The sequence below is a fragment of the Danaus plexippus genome, chromosome 6, assembly GCF_018135715.1.
Source record: "Danaus plexippus chromosome 6, MEX_DaPlex, whole genome shotgun sequence".
Classification (NCBI taxonomy): Eukaryota; Metazoa; Arthropoda; class Insecta; order Lepidoptera; family Nymphalidae; genus Danaus; species Danaus plexippus.
The window spans coordinates 1550997-1573411 of NC_083540.1; the positions used below are offsets into that span (position 1 = coordinate 1550997).

Here is a 22415-nt window from a genome sequence, read left to right on the forward strand (position 1 = left end):
GAATCTGGAGTTTCCTCCTTGAGTCAAAATTCAACAGTTCTCTCATATATTATTATATTCGGGCTCCCAAATAGTACATAAATCTTATTACACGCTTTTTATATTATTCGAGTCCCTAAGCCTATACCCCGAACTCCTGTACCTACACCCTGAAACGACACTCAGTACTAACTGCAAGACGCAAGAGTCGCACTGTCTTAGTCTTGTTCTTGCTTTAATCTTGCACAGTCAGTCCTGGTCTTGGTCTTGCTAAAATTAGGCGGCCCTGTTCTTGGTCTGGCTCTTGCAAAAATACAAGAAAAAGACCAAGACTGCAAGACCAAGACCGATCTTGGGCAACACTAGTTCCACTTTGAATGGCAGCGCATTGTTAACTTTCGGACGTCATTTTTCATACATTTCTTTAAAGAGCCTGCTTTTTTACGTTTTATACTCTCATTTGTTTATTGCATAATAATGATGATGATTATTTTAGATAGGAATTTAAGTTACAATATCGTATAGATCCGATCCCTCCTACGGAACCCAAACCCTCAAACACAAATATATTTAAGTAATATTATATTAACTAATGGTTTTATATTAAGTAATGATTGTTTACAGTTACCGAAGCAAACAATTAAACACATCCTCAATACAACTGAATTGTAGTGGGAGATTCAATAAAACGAAATACAAAGAAAAATGTGTTTGGATTGTTACTTCACAATATACAATCACTGACAAATATTTTCAGGAAACGTTTAACGAGATATTTGTATCCAGTGATTGCATCTGATAAATCAAGTAGACACGATGACCAGACAGATGACATACACTCTAGTGCCGTCAGAGTTAAATGTATCAGTATATTTCTACATACGATAAATGTCACTTTCCACCGCAAAACATACTTAAAAATAATAATGTTCGTCCATGCCTTATAATAAGATTACCTTATAATAAAAAATATATTATATATTTATTATATATCCCTTTTTTAATTATAATAAAAAATTAATTTCACCAACAATAAACAATCTATGCAAACAATCCAGTACAGTGACGTCAAAACGGCCAGCGAGTTGACACAAAATTTCCATTAAATCAGTGAAAGGAGTTATGTTGATAAATGAGCACGGCACTTCATAAAACTGAAGTTCTTATAACGACGTTATTACACCAAAACAAACATAAGCCAATTGTGATTGGAAATAGCTAACAGTTAAATTCTCGAATTGACTTAAGCCATATAAGTTATGAAACGAATAAGAAAATGAAGCTACGTAATCCCGACGTATTCATCTCGTCTACCCGTGATCACGGCTGCTGTTAAGTAACCGAAACTTCAGGAGTATGGAGTTCATAAAATAATAAAGAACGCGTAGTACATAGATGACCTTAATTTCACTTAAATGATTACTCACGATAATCTTAGATATCATTATAAATAAAAAAATTCATTACAAGAGTGTATAATAATATATGTTTTATTATTATCTCTTGAAATTTCTAAACTATCGTAATTTTCAACGCAGCTGATGTAGACTGTGTATTGCGTCCTCTTTGTAATACCGAGTAATTTGTCACTTCGGACGTCGGGTATGGTCCAAGTGATAACTTAATATCACTACAAATATTACAAAAGATAATAAAATAAAAATAATTACCTAATCGATTTACTTACTAAAGTACCAATTATTATACAGTATATATTTATAACGGTTTTTTGAATCATTTGAAAAACTTTTTTTTAATAAAATAGTTATTTCAAGTACAGAAAAAAAATTAAAATCTTAATTAGAATAAATAAAAAAAATTATTATTAAAGCTAAATCTTAGTGTTAGTAGGAAATTTATTTACTCATGATTTCCTTGTTTAAATCGAGGTCTGTGAACTGTTTTGGACACATCCGATCATCATATAGATCTGGATCGTTTCGAATCTGCAGAAAACTAAACGTTCTGTATGCTTACCATAAGTTGCATACAAAGCGTTTTCCGTTTCTCATTCAGTAGCCTACGATAATACAGTAAGGGTTGAGTGCGAGTTGTTTAAGTGTTAGGAACGGAATTCCTCATATCATTTGTTCATGGACACTAGAGTGAAGGATGTTTAAACCAGGACTATAACGAATAATAATATGACTAAGTTAACAACAAATTTTAGGGAATTATACAAAGGTGAAGGTAGATCTATATGTCTATTGTCTTTCATGCATGTGCTTATAAAAAATTGTTATTGTGGTAGAAGGGTTTTAGGAGTAAGATACGGAATGCTTCCTGGCTACATTTAAGAGGTGTTCCAGTTATAAGTAGTGCTGCTCTAGTAAAAAGTAAAGTATAATATATATATAGCTGTCGCTAGTGCCTTGTACCACACGGATGCATAATTAGGAGCGTGACGTGAGCATTTTGGCAGAGATTTAATTACTTATCAGGCGACGATATTCATTAACGTTATCAGTATATACCTTTGTAATACGTTTTTATAGGCATTAGGGAGATTTGGTCCTGATTAGGCGTTCAAATTGTTAATCATTATTTTTTACATGTTGTCATTTATCTTAAGTAATATTATAGAGACGAAGGTTTTTTGTTTGTACGTAAATTTGGTTCTTAATGGATTGGCTTTATAAAAAAAATATGGCGAACAGCAGTTAGCGAAACCGTGTTAAAGTATATGAAAAAAACACAAGGAAGAATGTTTTCATACAATGTTCATATCAAATTCAGATACATTACAATAGACATACAATTTAGCGAATGCTCCCAAACAGAAACGTGATTTCCACCAGTAATGATAAAGCTGGTTTGAATCGAGGGCACGCACTAATCCATTATGAAGTCAGACTTTAGAATTTTTGAATACATTTTATAATCTGATAGGAACAATAAAAACATCATCATTATAAGGCTAAAGGCATATATCATCATAATACCTATTGATGTTTATGTTTTAAGGTAACAACAAACCTCGTCTTTTTGGATACGATATTATGAGAAAACGTTCTTAACTATTTTATGTATAGGAAGCATCTCGCTTGATCGGTATATAAAGCTGACTGTCATATAAGGGAATTTGTCGATCAATGATTAAAGATTCAAAATTCAATTTATGTTACTCGAACAAACATGAAAATTCCTGATGTTAAATAAAGAGTAAAAGGTGGAAAATCAATGGCTTGGTCCTTATTAATATTGCAGGCTTACAGTTTCCGTACGGCAGATTGCAGTTAAACTTATTTCGCAATCCCTTCTCTTCCTTGTCCATATTTTATAAACTTTCCAGGGTTCCGTATTCTAATAAATAAGAATGGAACTCCTATGTCAACATGTGTTTGTCCTTCTGTACATCCACGGACGTTGATATATCAAGAACAAGTAACATAACAAAGAATTTGTCCTCAAAAGTAAAATAAAGTTTGCGTTAAATTAATTCTTTGAGATTTTTTTACTGACAAAAAAAATCAGTATAACACCAAGTACAAGTTCAAATGGAACAATAATTCCTCGACCAAAAGTAACATTTTATATCGAAGCATGGGCCAAACTGTTTTCTAAGTCCAAAGAATTAAGTTCACCGCTTATATTAACCAAGCACTATGTTCTATTATTCGTTGTCAAAAAAAATTACAAACAATCACTGTTATACAATTTTTGTATACGGAACCCTCTAAACTCTAACATCAAATCATGCTCGTATTGCTTCAATTAATATTTTCTCTTCCATTTGAATCCATTGAACTTGGAGCGTCATCTGATTGGTTAATAATTATCGAATTTCAGTATTATTAAACAGTTACGCTTTAACACAGATCACTGAAATTATAATAACGATTCAATTACCAAAACTTACTGAATTTGAAATAATCTGTTAATATACTATTTACGTATACATCCAAATATTTAAACACGGAGATGTGTTAAGCAGGAATATATAAAATTTTATTTAAAACGAAACCAAAGTATTATTCCTTTGGTTTATCGTTGAACTTCTATCAAGCACATTCGATTAAATAAAAGATATTATGGAAAATTTGTAAAATTAATGACATTTAAGAGACAATTTGAATTCATTAGGTGCGCTATCGACAATTGCAGGAGGCTATTAATATATCTGCATTAAAAATGAGCTCGCGCACCTGTAATAAAACAAAATATATTCACTTTATCGTATTAATTACTTTTAGCGCACTAAAAATGTATTGATATAGTCCTTTTTACAAGCATTCTTATATCAAACCACTTTCATAAGGCCATTGACCTGTCACGAAATTACATTACTTTATAAACTTGTCAATTAACAGGCAATTTATCGACTCATGTCTATATGGAAATCTGAATTAAGATAAAAATTCAATTAAACCTATATCACGTTTTTTTTTTTTTTTTTTTTTTTTTTTTTTTTTTTTTTTTTGATGACGCAGGGAAACTCTTTTTACGAGCCGTCTCACCGGCCTTGGTGGGGCCGGAGAGGATGTGTGAGACTCGACCTGGGCAGGCCCCTACTCACTAAAACCACTGCGAAAGCCATCGGCCGCTATGTTGGTGCACCCCGGATCTGTCAGCAACAGGGCACGCCAGCGACTGGCCGGTTCTGGCAAAGACCGGACTTACTCCCTCGGAGAAAGGGGGCGATCCCGGCAATTAGGATCGCCCCGACGACGCCGGGCTTTCACAGGGGCCGGGTTACCAGCCCGACCCCAGCCCGGAGTGCAGGGGCGCTATTGGAGGCGTTGCAAATATCGCCTCCGGCGCACCCCCGTCCGTCGCCTGCGGAGGGAGGGTGCATCAGCCGCAACCTCCCGTTCCCGCTCAGATGCCTCCTTCGTGGACATGACCGTCTCACAGAAGGAGGACACCGCCATCCAGGACCTGTCACTCTCAAGCATCTTCTCCACGACACTCGAAAGCGACAAGCCCACTCCGCCGAGCGCCGCCACAAGCTCTTGGCGCTGCGCAGCCCATCTCGGGCACACCTCGAGGGTGTGCTGGGCCGAGTCCACCGCAGCGCCGCACTCATGGCAGCCCCCTCCCGGCTCTCTCCTGGCCACCCGACACAAGTAGTCACCGAAGCAGCCGTGCCCAGTGAAAACTTGCGTCAGACGGAAAGTGAGGGGTTTGCGTTTCCGCCTCATCCAACGCTCTAGGACCGGACGGAGCGCAGCCGTTGTACGTTTACCGTACGGCTGGCCCGCCAGGTCCTCCCCCCACTCGCGCATAAGGCGCGACTCCCCCTGCCGGCGAACCGCCCGGATCTCCTCTGACGAAGGGTTCTCTCCGAGAGCTCTCCTACCCGAGATGTAAGAGAACACCTCGGCGAGAACCGACGCCACAAGATCCCAAGGCGGATCGCCGGCAAGAGCCGTCGCTGCGGCCCAGGAGACCGTACGGTACCCCCTAACCACCCTCACCGCGGGCGCCCTTTGCGCTGAGCGCAGAAGGGCCTTGACCCCGCGGCTCATCGGGCGATCAGCCCAAACGGGAGCACCGTACGTGGCTATACTCCGACAGACCCCAGAGTATAGCCGCCTGCAAGCTGCGCTGGGACCTCCGAGGTTCGGGAGGAATTTCCCCAGCGCACCTGCCGTCCTCATGACCTTCGGCCCCAACTCCCTGAAATGGGGCACGAAGGTCCACCCTCCGTCAAGGGTGAGCCCCAGATATTTCATGGTTGGGCTCACCCTGACCCTCCCTCCTCCTATGAGGAGGGTGGCACCCAGTGGGGGTCCTTTCCGCCCAGTCCCGCGGAAGAGGAGGGCTTCGGTCTTGTCGATTCTGACCCGAAGCCCCAACCTCTCTATGCGGCTGATCACAAGGTCAGTTCCGACCTCGGCCAGCCGCACCGCCTCCTTGTAGCTCCGTCCCCGGGATAAGACGAGGGTGTCATCTGCATAGCAAATGACACCCATCCCGGGGAGGAGGCGACTCCGCAGGACCCAGTCATACCCGACGTTCCACAGGACAGGTCCCAATACCGAACCCTGTGGAACGCCGTTGTCGACTGTCCACCACTCTATGGACCCCCTCCGGTTCTCGACTGCCACCCTCCTCTGGGAGAGGTAGCTGCCTAACAGCCTCCTCAGATACAGGGGCACTCCGAAGTATTCGAGTGCCGCCTGTATCGCGCTGTGTGGGAGGCTGTTGAAGGCGTTGGCGATGTCCAGCGACACCGCCAACACTACCTCTCCTCTGCGTTCCGCCTCTTCCGTCACCGCCCTCAGGCGTTTGAGGGCATCGACGGTCGACCGGTGGGCTCGGAACCCGAACTGAAACTCTGAAAGTCCCGGTCCCGAGCCTTCCTCCAGGTGCCGAACAAGACGGGTGGCTATGATCTTCTCAAAAGCCTTCCCCGCCTCGTTCAGCACGACCACCGGTCGCACCGCCGAAGCCGAGTCCGGAGGCCGGCTGCCTTTCGGAAGTAGGCATAGCCGGCCTTCCTTCCAGGCCCTCGGGAACTGCTCGGACCTCAGGCAGAGGTCGAACAGCTCCCTGAGGGCACCTCCGAGGTGCACCAGGGAGAGGGCCAGAACCCTCCCGTGCACCCCGTCTGGACCCGGTGCGCTCTTCTTACTCTGGAGGCGAGCCAGAATTGCCTCCATTTCAGATTCCGTGACGGTAGGCGGAACGCGGTCGCCCTCTTCCAGCGTCTGCCGAGCCATTCTGGGGGGAGTGAATCCCGCCGGGGCGTCGGGGAAGAGTTCCCCGACGATCCCCCTCAGAACAGTCGGCTGGAGCACTTCCGTGATGGGGGCCGACTGGGCGCAGATTTTATTCCGCGCCCGCTTGTACGGTCGGCCCCAGGGGTCTCGATCGAGCCCCTCCACCAGCTCCAGCCAGGCTGCCTCCTTGGCTCGGCGGATGGCCTGCTGCAGGATCAACTTCTTCGCCACGTAGACCCTGTACAGCCGGCCATCACGCTCCTCGTCCTGGGGGCGGCGTCGCCTGCTCCGGGTGTATGCCCTCCTGGCCCCATTGCAGGCGACCCGGAGGTCGGAAATGTGGTCCGACCACCAGTACACCGCACCCCGTGGGGGTGGATATCCAACGGGGGGCATCGCGGCTCTGCAGACGTTACGGAGAACGTCCCCAAAGCGACTAGCCCCCTCTTCCGCCCCCAACTCCCAACTTCCCGGGAGACTCCAGCGGCCAACAACGGCCGCTTCCTCAGCCAGTTCCCGGTTGAGCTTTGATAATGCCCAACGCGGAAACCGACTTCTCTCCCGAGACGACGAGGAACTCGACGCTGGACTCCGGCGACCGGCAAGAGTGGCAGACACTTCGAACCGTATGTAGCGGTGGTCCGAAAGCGTCTCCACTCCTGCCTCAACCCTCCATCCCTCCACTCTGCGTGCGATGGTCGGAGTGGCGAACGAGACGTCCACCACTGAACCTCCCGACCTTCGCACGCACGTCTGGACTGTCCCCGTGTTGAGTAGGGACAGCCCGGCAGTTAGCGCCCATTCCTCCAGCTCCCTTCCTCTGGGTGTTGTGAGGGGGTTTCCCCACGCCGTGGACTTGGCGTTGAGGTCCCCCATCACAACCACCTGGAGAGGCGCTAACTGCCCTACCACCGGCTCGAGAGTGTCGAGAAAACTCTCAAAGGCCGATAGGTCGCGGTTCGGGGAGAAATATACCCCGACTATGGCAATCTCCCCCCGAACCGCCGCCACATACCCGTGGCCCCTCGCCTTGACTGCGAGGGGGGGCAGGGCGCCCGGCCGCGTGACGATCGCCACGGAGCCGCCCGTGTCTCCCGCCCAATGAGGTAGGGCAGGGACATAGTACGGCTCCGCTATGACCGCCACGTCAACGGCCCACTCCACCATGGACTGCAGGAAGAGGTCCTGAGCCCCGGCGCAGTGGTTCCCGTTGGCCTGCAGGAAACTGAGATGTCCGGCCATTATTCGGACATCTCAGCTCCCGACGCCCGCCTCGAAACCCCCGCCCTTTGTGGCTGGGCCGGGAGTTTCCCACGGGTGGATGGGGGGCAGCACGAATGCCCCCCCATCACATGGTCCGCCGGCTTGCTCGCGTCAGCGCACACAGCGCAGCGCGGTGACGCGGAGCACTGGGCGGACTTGTGGCCCTCCTTGCCGCAGCGGTAGCACAAACCGCTGCGGTCTTTTGGGCTGGGGCACGCGGCCGCAACGTGCCCCGTTCCCAAGCACTTGAAGCAGTGCTTGGGTCGTGCCTCCATGTGCGAGAGCCGCACTTGGCTCCACCCGACCGACAGGCTGCCCAACTGCAGCAGCTTTTTAGCCGCCGCAGCCGGCACCTCCACCAGGGCAGAACCTGTGCCGCGAGGCCCAGGTCGCACGCTACGAACCCTAACCTGGGCCTCGGTGCAGCCCCCCTCCTGCGCGACCGCGGTTATTAAGCGATCCGCGGTCGTCGCGTCATTGAGGCCCGTGACTCTCATGTCCGTGAATTTCACGGGCCTCGAAACCTCCACCTCCTCCGCCAGTGCGGACTTCAGCTTCGCGGCCAGAGCATCTGCTTTGTCCGCACTGGCTGTGCCGGGCACCTCGATTATCCGGGCCCCTGTGGCCGTCGAGCGTATCCTTAGGGGCCCGATGCCCAGCTCCTTCGTATCTATCTCCCTCTCGGCCCTGAGAAGGACCGACAAGTAAGACGCTCCCTTGGCCGCTGCTTCAGGCCGTAACTTAAGTATTACGGCCTGTGAGCGTGGGAGCGCCACTTTTTTGGGGCCCTCCTTAGGGCCCGCCTTCTTCTTAGGTTGTGGCGCCGGCGTCTTGTGTACCGGCACCACCTCCTTCTTCTTTGGGGCCTTGCGGCGGACCACCTCCGTCCATCCTGCCGCTTTGGCCCCGTTCCCCATTTTACCCTTTTCGGCCCCTCCAGCAGACGTGGATGGACTGAACGCAGTCCAAACCACCTCCTTCCCCACCTTAGACTTTTGGCCTTTCCCCTTGGAAGGCGCAGGGAGGGAAGGGAACTCCTCGTCGGAGGATATCGCCGGCGCTGATGCCGCCTGTGAAGGGGCACACACCTTGGCCCCCCTTTGCAGGGCTGCCTGACGGATCGCCCTTCTGGCCTCTACGGCGACGGCCGAGCTGTCACCCGCCAGGGGAGGTCGGGCAACTACTTCCTGTTTGAGCCGGGACTCTAGTGCGGCCAACCGCCCATCCACCAAATTGCCAACCATTCGGGCAATGTTGGCCTCCAACACTTCGAGCTGGTCCCGGCTCGTTGGGCCATCCGAGGCCACCCTAGAAGCCGCTGCCTTCTCCCTCCGCATCTCTTCATATTGGAGCCGGTGAGCACGTACCTCCTCCTTGAGACCCGCATTTTCTCTCTGGAGCCGCCCAATGTCGGCTCTCAGACGGTGGGTCTCCTCTGCCTCTGTACGTGTCACCAGCACGTCCAGCGCTTCCCGAAGGAAAGCAGAGGCCTTCATTATCTTGGAAGAGTACCCCCCTTTCAGGTTGGTACTCTTCCCAACCAACTCTTTAATAATGTCGAGGCTTTTCTCAGCCTCGAGCATTATCTTTTCCGCTCCCATACTCTCCAGCTCCAGTGGGAGCTCCTTCTTCTTAGTTTTCGCCCCACTCTTCCCCTTCCCGAGGCTCCTTTCAAGGCAGGCCTCGAAGGTGGCCTCCGAGTCCTCCTCCTCACGATCCCGTAGGAATTTCCTCGCCTTGGCCAACGTACGTCCGCGGCCTCGCCTTCCCACCGGATCCTTTCCCCGTAAAACCCCGCCCCCAGTCTCGGTGTCGGAGCCCGACACCTCCGAAAAGAGGCGCTTGGCTCCTAACACCGACTCTGGGCGCGATGACATTGAGTCGTCGGCACCAAAACCATCCTCTAACCGATTGCCCGTTTTCCCCCCCCGGACATCCCCCCCTCCATCATCCTCTCTATCATCCATCTCTACACACTCAAACACACTCACAGACAACTCCAAACAATAACAAACGCCAACGACAACACTAAGAACGCAGAAAAAACATCAAACTCATCAAACCTATATCACGTAATGTAATGTAATATAACCTTAATTTACTTCTTTGATGAATGTTAACATTTGAAATAACTCAAATATAAACGATAATTATTATACACGGACAAACACAATTAATTACGTCTAACTTACGTGACACGCGAATAGATATCGTCTTGTTTGTAATAAAATTCATATGAGACGCTCGCGGGGAATTCATAATGTATGTATAGGGTACATTGGATCAAAACAATCCAGACAGATAAGCAACAGTTCGGGTATAAAATTTACAACGATCGTTTGATATTGTAGCGAAATACGGTTTAAATTCATCAATTATTAGCATTGTTAACTTTAATGAGAACATATTATCACAGTTGGTTAAACTTAACTCGCTTAGTTAATGGAAATGGGAAAATTATAAGCATAAGCATTTTTTCATTTGAAGCAAACGTCTGAATTACCTTTTTAATTAGTACAAATGGTATAGACAATTTTTTTTTGTATGGTCATCAAGGACAAATCTTAAAGATGTATATAACTATATCTTTAAGATTAAAATATTTAAAAACAGACTTTTTTATAATCATCTAAATTAATACAGCTGTTTTAAGGAAAATTTCCAAATTATGATATCTGAAAATGCAAAATATAGAAAACTATATCAGAATTTAATGGTACTTCAAGAGAATAAAGTTATTTATGAATATAAATATATTTTTGTATTGATGTTACAAACAATGGTAATGCATACATACAGATAAATGAACATCTGTCAAAGTAACTACAATAGATTCATGAGATCATGTCCTCGGATGTGTCCAAGTTACGTTTGTTTGTGGGATTACAATGCCGTGATTAATCAACACGTACACATAAACAAAACAAAAACACACAACACAAGTGGACTGTAAATTAATTGAAATAAACTTATATCTATTGAAAACTAATTAATTTGAAGCACGATGATTATATCAGATATGCCAGATCTATAGACAATAAGTGACATAAACATTTCATCATTATAAAGGATTTATAACAAAATACATTGAATGATTCTCATAAAATCTTCATATGTACACAATAAACGTAATCTGAGTGTCAATATTAACAGCGTGTAGCCAAACATAACGTGGGTAGCGTTTTAAATGCGAAATTGATTTACTTGAAATATTAATTTGAGACGCGTCAAGAAAGGAAATAGTTTACGGCAGTCATAAAATTAAGTGCGTTCAGTCTTGTTTCGCTGTCCGAAGAAAACTCAGAAGGTGAAAGCTTCCTGAAGTACTGACTAGATACTTAAAACAGGCATTAGTGGTCGAACCTTCTACCCGCTCATGTAAAATGAAAAGCAAAATTATAAAATATTTTGGTACGAAAATTTTTGAAAACATTACGTTCTCACAGGACCTCGTATATCGTTTTCTGTTTGACTAAAACAAAGTTTTATATTTAGCTTATGTATGTTATAGCATTAATATTTAGTAAAAAAAAAACAAGCGAACGACTTGCTTAAAATATGCATGTAAAAATATATACTTGAAAGATCATTTAAACTCATAGCATCAAAGTTTTTAATGGAGTATCTACTAGTTACATAAAAATTCTTATTCAACCTAAGAATAAAGTTCCGTAACGTCTCTGTCATTTTATTTACGACATAAGCAAAACGGGTAGCTGTGACAGCGACGTAGAAGGGTATGACATTTGACGTCTTAAAATAGTCATGATATATTTAAAATAAGTATTTTAAGCCGGGATGCTATGCAACTAACAAAAGGATGCGAACTTTGACATTCAGGTCCCCTTTATAATGATTCTTTAAATAAAATCTTGCTGTGAACATGTATGTTATTCGTAGCTGATTAAATTATATACTTATAGTGTACTTGTACGACGGCTTGCAGTACCTAGACTAAAAGGATATCTGTTCAGAATGCATTTCTCTAACCAAAAAAAAGTAGTGTTTGCTTTTCAATGCAATTAAAACCTACACATAAAATTAATTCAATCTCCCCAGCGACAAGTGACACAATCTCGCGTGACAATTTATTGTTCAATTACATATCTTAGGTTCAATTACATTGAAATCAAGAAGTCCTTGTAAATAACGCTACAAGACGGATGCGTCTAGTTAAGCGCTGTAAGACTGACGTGGAAAAACTTTTAAACTACGTTTCCATTGCTAGCTTTATGATAGAATTTTTGAGCTTTAAAATATATATATTTTTTTATTTATGTACCAAGAGTTACAAAATTAGTTACAAAAGAAAAGTGATGTAAAAAGGATAACTTATCTCTAAAAAGAGATCTCTACCAGAAACCCTATTGATAAAGGAAACTAGAGAAAGCGTGGTGTAGGTACAATAAAAGTAGAAAAGGAAAAAAAATAAAGAGATTTATATATATATTAAAATTCCTTTACTTGTTATCAATTTAAATCTTTATATTTCCTATTTCAAGTGTACTGTAATCATGTAATGTAATGGGTTATAATTTGGGTACACATATCGACATTGAGTTATTGGTAAGGCTTTATTTAGAATACAATAAGAGAAGCATAGAAAATAATAATATCGCTGTCAAAATTTTGTGTTGTAATGTAAAAGAAGTGTTATAACAATGCGTCTACGCAATAAGATGCATCTACTATTCTGGCTGTTCTTAATCTAACGAAGATTGTTCAGACAAGCGCGTTGCATGATTTGAGTTACATAGACAGCTGACTCGAGATTTAACACATTGAAAACTTTAAAACATTACTTGTATTCATATAATTTGATCGAAAAAATGAATTTATTGATATATATACGATTTGTCATAACAATATGAATTTAAACAATATTGTGATTCATAATAAAATACAATACTGAACACATATTATATGTTAAAACTAGAGTTATTTGAAAATAATTATCATTAGTGAACATTAACACGTTTCATTTGATTGTTAAAGTTTTAAAATTAAAATTCATGCAATCATTGTTTCAGTCAAATCAGTATCGATTTAATATACGATAATGCGGGGATGAACTTACTAAATAATAACATGATAAACCGATATAAAAACTTATCCTTCTTTGTTGGTTTACGGATCACAAATAAAGAAGGTTTCAGTCCTCGTTGTTAAATAAAACAGATGTTGTGGAAGCCTTTTGTTAAAAATGTATATACAATCTCTTATATTGATACACATTATTGGCACATTTTTGCATGTTATTTGTAATCATTGTTTAAATGTTTTAAATAATTAAAAATACCTCTGGTTTATATTTCATTTAAATGTGTGTGTTAATAATTTCACTAATTATTTCCCATGAAACAAACATTAAAGATTAATAAAATATTGCTTTGATTAATAGTAGATGGTGTTTAGATTTTTGTCATGTTATTCATTTAAATGAGATCGTCTCAGTCTTTAACGGTCAGGTTTTTATAGTGCAATAACTGATGTGGCTTTTCTGGCCTGACTTATCGTCTACCTTATATTTAATGGTTTAAGCAAACTTCTTTTTTGCGGTTATTACTTATTACAATTCCTACTATCCTTGGGATTTTCACCCTTAGCGATTAAATTCGTAAAATAAAAAAGATTGAGAAATTTATTACAAGCATACGATATACGAATTATATAAAATTCTGGTTATTCATAATTACCACCATGCTCTAAAGACAAGTCCAAACATTGGTGTATTTTATTCCGTGAAAAAGTATCAGGTAAGGTTAAATCAACTTGTAGCTTTATTGATATTTTCAACTTCAGCTCAATCTGAGGTAATCTGTGTGCAAGTGTACGCCGCAGACTATTGTCTGGCTCAAGTACTTCAATTAGTGCCAAAGATGTAAGTAAATAACCCGACTTACAGGTCTTCCTGAATATTAACAGTAATCGAGAACAATCATCGAGAGACAACCTAGTTAATAATTTAAAAAAAAAAATGCAATTCGTTCCGTCGAAATCTATTTTCTGTCAGCCGCCTCAGATGAGAATCTCGAATTTCATAGCTGAAGATTTATCGAAGAAAATGAGAAAAATAACCCAACGGTCTGTTGTTGCACATTCTAGTGATATTGTTTCCCTGATACATCCTAACCAGCCAGGTACTCTTCTCAAAATCGCGTTGCCATCGAAATATGATTGATTTTCAATAATTCAGAATAATCAAAAACTTATTTATATCATTTCACTTTCCTGGCAAACGGCCATCTGAATGTAGATGGGGTCCTGTGCATCCGGCGGAACCGATCCTAAATAAATAATGAAATTAATTTAGGTTACATTTTTGTTGGCTCCAAATGTTGATAATCACCAAATACTCTTCATTATATCTTAAGTAAATGTACGATATAATTATTTTTTTTCATCAATATAACATATAAAGTTGATTGACCCTTCATTACAAGTGTCCTGCACTCTTTTAGCCATCGAAGTCGGCATGAATATTCAATGACGTTGATTGGTCGTAGCTAATTGCAAACAATGGAGTTTAAATTGAAAGTCGGTGGACAAATGAGCAATACGTAGCGAACGTTATAAAATATATATGTTTATTTCATGAACTACTTATGATGAGCGTGGTAATTTTCACTCAGGTACGTCATTACTTCGGTCTCTATAGAAATCTGTTATGATGTTCGCTATGAATGATTCGCTATTTGAATTTCGAAGACAGCCACAGATGTAGACATCAGCGGACATCTAAATCAGCCTTATCTGGATGCCATTGCATCATAAGACTATTATTTTGATTAAAAGTTGTAGAAAATATTAAAATTTACATATTATATTTTAGGTAATTCGTTTAAGAACAACACTTTCAGCTAATTTTAAGGTAACTTTAGATTTTTTACTACAAAATTGATAATTAATTTGGACCTTAAATACGTCGCTATTTTTACACGCTTTTTATTATCTTCACCTGTATGTCTGTATGTTTATAGCAAACTGAGCAACTGAAGTCAAAAACGACAGCATAACAACTTATAAATGTCAGGAGCAAAATTATTTCAAATTACATTCCTTTGTTGTATTGTGACATCCTCGAAGAACAATATTAAGGAGAATCTTCCTTGTGCATACTTTTGTGAAAGATAAATATCTTTGTCAAAAAACAAAGGAATCCATAGTGCTGCTCAACAGATGTTTCCGTTGCTAATTCACGGTCAGCAGATTTTTCTTTTTGATTCGCTTCTTAAGAATTTACATTCTAAGTATTTTATTTCCCTTCTATGAATACATGGCGAAATGAACGACGAATTATAAGAATGTTTCCTTGATGTTTATAGCTACGTGAAAAATTTATAGCCCAAAAAAAGAAGAAGAAAGTTTGGTAAATGAAAATTTTAATATCAGAGCAGTGAAATGAGAATTTAATGAGATGACAAAAATTACACAGTAATGTGTATGTTTTCTATTAAAATCTAATTTTAATAACCTTTTATATGAAAATAGCCACTCTATCCTAAAGAAATGTGTGAGATCCACTAGAGGTAACATTCACTAAACATATATGAACCCGTCTCATCCGGACGACAGATAATAGATTGCAACGAACTAGGAATTTGACAGTAATATTTCATCTCCTACCTCTGCAACCAGTTTCATACACTTAGTGGATGAATAGATAAATAATGGCTCAGCTTCAACATTGTTAGCGTTAAAACTTCACACTTAAACAGATCAATCGATCGCATTAGTGTACAATTATTTTGCATCACCTGTTGACTGTTGTCAAGTCAATTGAGAATCTTATCTTCTTAAGAAAAGGAACAATTCCGAGATAAACAACACGTTACATGTACCTTCCGGATAATTATGATGTAGGTTGCATTCTGTACGTGCATTTAATAGATTTCAAGTCTAACCGGTTATCTAAACGGCGTTGATTATATCTGTAATAGTAAAACGAGAAATCGATTATTATCCGACTGCGACAAAGCCAAACATGAGGATAATATTTGACAATATTAGATATAAATAAATACACTATAACAATATAATATGAATAGTTCCATTAACTAAGTCAACCAGGCTAGACTAGCTTTTCACTAGGGTGAGTGAAGACAATTTAATTGTTCTCACTTCAAGTAAAGCCAAGAGTTGCTACTATTTTGTCAAACTTCACACGCTTCACTCCTGTACTATGAACGTTCATAAGGACAGTAAACTAAGGTAAATTTAATATATGACGTCACTGTAACGTGAATTTTGCTAACTAAAATACTGACAAATACATGGCAATAATTTTGAACGTTCGCAATGAATGCTTATAGTATTTTAAATTAAATTATGAATAAAAGATAAGGCGATTGTTATATAAAATTATAACTTATTAAATAATTACTTCTGACCGATAATATTTAATCAGTGTGATTTTAATTACACGTATATTTTTCCGGTCTACCAGAAACAGATTTTATAAAAGGCAAAACTTCTTAATATTTCGTTTACTTTTAATTCTTCACGGCCTTCGTTCTTGACAATTTCGACAATATCAGAATTGCTACTAAAAAAACTAGCCCGAGGGACCTCCCGGTATAACAGCTACATTCCCTTTTTAAGCAACTGTATACAATAATATTATTAGGAATAGAAGACAAATAATGAAAAGAAAATAAGGAATTTAATTAATTATTAAGGGTGCTAGATGTGAAAGTTATTGAAGGATAAAAAATAAAATTATTTCTATTAGAAAAGTTTGTTTAAGTTCTGTACAGCGATGTTTTGAATTAGCTCCAATTAACACTTGAGATTTAAGTTCGCCATGTAATTAGCGGAGTTATTCAAGATAACGGAATGTTAACAAATATTTATTTTATTTGATTAATAAATGTGATGACGTCTGCTTCTCATAATTGTATTTATTATAATATTAATTAATTTTCGGAGTTGAAAGAGGTTTCGTTTTAAAATCAAATTTATTTTGTTATACCTTAAGAGCGTAAAGCCACAACACTAGTGGCTACTGCATTGGGTCAAGGTCAAACAAAACAGTGTTAGACATAGAGTCCAATTAAAAGAAGTGCCCAATTAATGTAAGAAGATAAGCAAAAAACTGTTTCAAGCGGCCGTTATTGAATCCTCTCCATCAAAGTAATACAAGCAAGGCATATTTTTTCATGTTTTCATTAGATTCAACCAGAAATAATTCGTTACATATAACACCTAACATATTTACTCTGTAAATCGGTCCGGTGTATGGTAATAGAGTTTTATCAATAGGTTCAACTATTTTTGTTAAAATTTTTGTGAATAAATGGAAAGTTTTAAATGCCCGTGTTGAGGAGAGCGGAGTTGGAAAAACAAGCAATTATTTCCTCGGCTCTTTTGGAGATGCAAGATACAATTAGGATGAGGGTGGTTCAGATCTTTTAATTGACTTTTATCAGAGATAAGGGCGAATGTAATTCTTCTATATAACAGTGTATTAAATGCTTTGGATCCAAGGCTGCAACATAAAAATGAACATGTTCATTCAATAAAGGAATGAGAAGATTATTGTTTCGCGAATTTTGGCTGTTACAATTTAAAACACCGCATACTCGTCTCGTTGTACAACAAGCAGGTCATGAACAATAGGTCGGCCTATTTCATAGACCCAGGGTTTGCCGACTGAAACGATTTCTTAGCGAACCCTGACAGGGGATAATTCTAAAGTTGTTTGTTCAGAACCCAACCGCTGTACACCAGTGCGTATCGCTTGGCATTCCGAAACATATTTCATCAAAATGTCTTATATATTTTAAATCGTGATTACATTCCAACGACCCTCAATAATAACGTAAGCCGATTAAGGAATTATTCAATTCGCAATGGTCGTGATTAAGTTAATTGGGTGGGATTATTGTTTGAAACGAGAGCAAAAGTTGAGAAGGAAGGACGTGTTAGTTATATTGTGAATACTTGTGGATATAACAACCAACGAAATGTTATTAGGAAGGAATAACTTGTAAGGACTTATAACAAAATTATTACTATTAAATATATGTACCTATTTTATTTTTATTTATGCATTATCCAACTGATGTCAAAGTATCAGGAAGTAAGTTTTGTCCGTTATGATTTGTGTACTCTTCGGAAATGTTCAGCGAGCTGTATTTAAAAAGCCGACTTTACACATTCCGCTTAATGTATTTTGAATTATATTTAATTGATTAAGTCAAATAATAATCTTTAACAATTTCTAAATCAAGTTACAAGAAAATATTGGACTGTACAGCACGATTTTGTGGAAGTCCAAATAGAAGAAATATCTATAAACTATAGTTTTTCCGAAAAATTAATCAAAATTGTTTTAGACAATAATCAGTTAGGAGTATAATTTAATTATCACAACTAGAAATAGGCACTAAAATACTGCGGATCGTATTTCGTTCTAATATTTTTTAGTTTATTTAAAACAAAATTATTTCTCAAAATCCTCGTGTTTTTTATGTCGGAATATTATGAACAAAAAATACACAATAGAACATTCATTCTACGTTAAAGCCCAGTAATAGAGTATTATTTCTTGCTGTGCGAGTCGAATCCTATTACGGTCAATTTATAGGGAGGTTTTTGACTATTGTCACATATTGGAACAATGAATTAACGATCGAACGAACTTTTGAAGCAAAAGTAAACCTACACTGGGTTTCAGTGGAATAGTGAGGTCAATTTATCGATTTACCTACAGCATAGTAACCTGTATGAATACAGCGGTTTTCCTAATTGAATTTAACATTCGCTGTCGTTGAATCATATTAAATTAAAGTATTCAAATCTTTACATTAGTGGACGGACGTATAGTGAAGAACATTTAAGGAATACCAACTAGAAGTCAGGAAATTTTGAAGAAAATAAGTAAAAGACATTAATAGTAGTTTTTAATATGGGGATGACGAAACACAAACTTATTTCAGTGCATACATGATTCATATGGCAGTAAAGTCCGCCACGGCCATGCGTTTTAAACGTCTTAAAGAGTAACAGAAATAGTACATGGGCAAAGAAAGGTACGCACAGCTGCTTTTCTTGACTGACGGGTGTACTCGTATAGCCAAAGCTTTCACCCAAGCGTGGGCGATTCTGTGGCCGAGCGAGCGTCGAGTTCTCATTCATGCCTACATATAGTTTACTCACGATATCACATCGATAGTACGCTTACGATATTACCAAGAAGTAGCACTCAGAAATCGATGGGAAGAGAACCGATAACGATTGTTTACCTGGCGATTACCGTTCGCTCAAGGCAACGATAATATTATAATGGACACATCGCTCCATGATGCACTGCAAGTCAATTTAGTCGCTACAATCACGTGTATACAGAAGATTTTACGTTGTTATGGACACGGTTAAGTGACAATCGTAAACTCGTGTTGACATTGAAAGTTACGCAAGAACTTGTACTAGTTTGTACTTTATGGACTAGCGAATGACAATACCGGTCCATCTCTCCCGTCTACTTAATAACAAAACGCCGGAATGCCACGCTCAAAGACGGTCCCCCTTACCTCTGTCGCTCGTACATATCCTGCGAGGGCTACACAAGACAGCCATAGGTATATGCTCAACTGCATCACAACAAATTTGTAAAGCCTGTTCTCACAAACAGGGTTGCACCACACTAATTAGCACAGCACAAAACAATTTGCTGTTATGTTATTACACTAGCACCATGCACACGGACACAACGGCGGAGAGAGCGACATGCGCCTTCGTTTTAAGTTTGTAGTAAACTGAACGGTGTTTGGCGCTCGCGGCTATCTTCACTGAGTCAGAGCGTTCGAATGCGACTCGCGGCTCACTTCATTGATGTGGGCCTTTCCTTTGGTGTTCGCCGTTCGGTCGTCGCCCGATGGTCGATGAAGCTCTACTTCGCGTCACGCACTCCAATTTATTACATTTACTCTCACCTTATTAAAGTAATCAGTTACAAGAACATAAAAATATGTGCGTTATGTTATCTTTAAGATTCGTTTCAACTTTCATAATAGAATGAAAGTAATTTTAACATTTAATGTAAAAGTTCATTAAAAACATAATTATATACATTAAAAAAATCTAATATTTTTAGACATCCTAGTATAGTTATAGTTTATATACAAGTATCTTAATGAAAATTGCTACTATTTATGTAACATGCCTGCATGTATTTTTTTAAATTGAAAAAAAAATACTTCACCAGGCAAAAGGCAAAATTATTGAACATAAATTAACTCATTCGTACATTAAAATACACAATTTACGTTACAAATTTCCCTTGCCTTTTATTATAAAATACATTTCTCATACCAAATTAAGTTACAGATATATAATCTTAAATATACATGTGACATATCCTTGTTTATATACAACTAAATGTGGCGCTAATACTTTTTTCGATCCATTCATTATCAATGAGTTATTGTAACTGAATGTTTCTCATCCTGTCCTTTTTAAATTCTTCTCAGCAAATCCTTTTATTTAATTCACGTCATGGGAGTGCACAAAAAATAACTCGTCCGCCATCTTGGGTCGTCCGCTATTGGATTTAGAATGCCGTCACATAGCTAGATAGTCATGCAACAATTATCGCGTATTAATACAAAAGAAAAACTAAGAAAACTCAGAACCGCGGCCTTTATGCTTAACACAAGTTTGCATATCACACTACATACGGTGAGTTTTTAGTTTTTCATTCATACATCTTTGAAAGTTATAGTATTAGCGTAGGTTATTGAATGAACGGAGAGCACTTCGAGTGATAATATGTACCTACATATTTATGGTAAGCATCAGAATACATGTATATATGCTTATGTATATATGCTTATGTATATATGCTTCTCGGCCTTTTGGCTAAGATCAAAGTGTAGGTACCTACAGGCTACAACATAGCGTACGTAACTTGTCGATAGTTCTTTAGTATGGCGTAATACATACTCTTTGAAACATAAACAGATTACCAATATTTGACTAATATTACTAAGTTAGTATGAGAGGCTACATCTTCTTAATGCTTTCCTCAAGAAATACAAAATGGTCTGAAGTGAAACTGTATTGTAATTTTGCGAAATAAAATATACAATAATTAAATCAGATATTGTGTGTAGTTTCAGCGGAAGCTATATTTTGTATAGTCATTTCTACAGACTGTAGATGTCGTTGCGATTTGTTGTAACACATATCTGCTGAGCAAAAAATATTTGTTTTTTTGTTAACCCAATTCCTTAGTTCACTATGATGAATCCTAGGTAGAACTGCTATTAAGGTAAATGTACAGAAAAAACAACACACTAGAAAAATAGAAAAAATTAAACACAAAAAAGTATTTACCAAGACGATAATTAATATTATATTTTATCAGGGGCTTAAGGGGCTTGCAGGAACACGAGGGATGGGTAGGATGAATAATTAAATACCATTACTTACAGCACATCGATTGAAAGATGTGTGAAACCATAAATAATAAGCTCCCCTCATAATATACGTACAAAGTCCAAAAAACGAAATTATTTTATTTAGTTACGTGTGTAGTCTTAGATAATAGGAAATAGTGTTTATGGAGTTGTACTTCGTTGAGCCTCGAAAACATCATTGTCAAAAATAAGTTAGTTGAGTAATAGAATTAAGAAGTCGTATGTAGTGTGGATCTTTAGTTAAATAAAATAAAGAATACGAAATAAAACACAACACTTTTATGATGTAAATATTTCAAAACCGCTTGAAATAACGATAATGTTTGAATTAGGGGTGCTAACATAAATATTCATACTTATTTAAATATAAGGTCACCTAGAATATTAAATATGTATTATAATAATATACGTCAAGATTTAAAAGAAATACGTAGTGACTCTTTATAAAGGAATATTTTTCCTTCTAATATTCTTCACTTGTCTCCACTGTTAAATATATTTCTATCAGCTGAATCGCAAAATATGTATAAACTATACATTATCCTTACACATAAAAAATACTACTTTTATAAAAACGACGATGAAATTGAAAAACGGAAACACGATAGATAACTTCTCTGTTTACGAAAACAGTTAAAATTCATGCAAAACTAATGAAATAACTGACGAAAAATAAAAAACCTGACTAATTAATAAATTAATCATTGTTCAGATACGAATTCGCACAAAAAAGTGTAGATAGCAAGCAACTTTTCATAAAATGCATATAAGTTATTTAGCTCCGCAACAGGTAAAAATAAAAAAATATTAGTTTCAGAAAAAAGGCAAACAGCTGAAAGTGGATTTCCTTGGATTAGAACGTCGAGAGCGTTTACATCTGAGAAATGACGACAGTTTCAAAGTTAAGTAAAAAGAGTGTCCGGTGTTTGGAGATATAATAATTATCGTTGAGTTTTAAGAAATTACAAACAGTGTCAATAACCTATTGATGATTATAAATTATAATGTGCAAAGATTTATGAATGAAAAACTATTAAGCGTCCGTAAGAAGCGTGACGATGCTAACTTGGCCTAAGTAACTGATCAT

General features: G+C 39.3%; 1 protein-coding gene across 2 annotated transcripts in view; it reads right to left on the reverse strand.

Moving 5' to 3' along the window:
* Positions 1-19677, reverse strand: part of LOC116779193 (syndecan) — a 143226-nt gene extending 123549 nt beyond the window's left edge. The window contains exon 1 of one of the 2 annotated variants that reach the window (XM_032673392.2): positions 19442-19677. In XM_032673392.2, coding sequence (XP_032529283.1) covers positions 19442-19507 — 66 coding nt within the window. In that variant the 5' untranslated portion in view covers positions 19508-19677. The remainder of the gene's footprint in view (positions 1-19441) is intronic. The other variant, XM_032673390.2, reaches the window with a different exon arrangement.
* Between the last annotated feature and the right edge of the window lie 2738 nt (positions 19678-22415).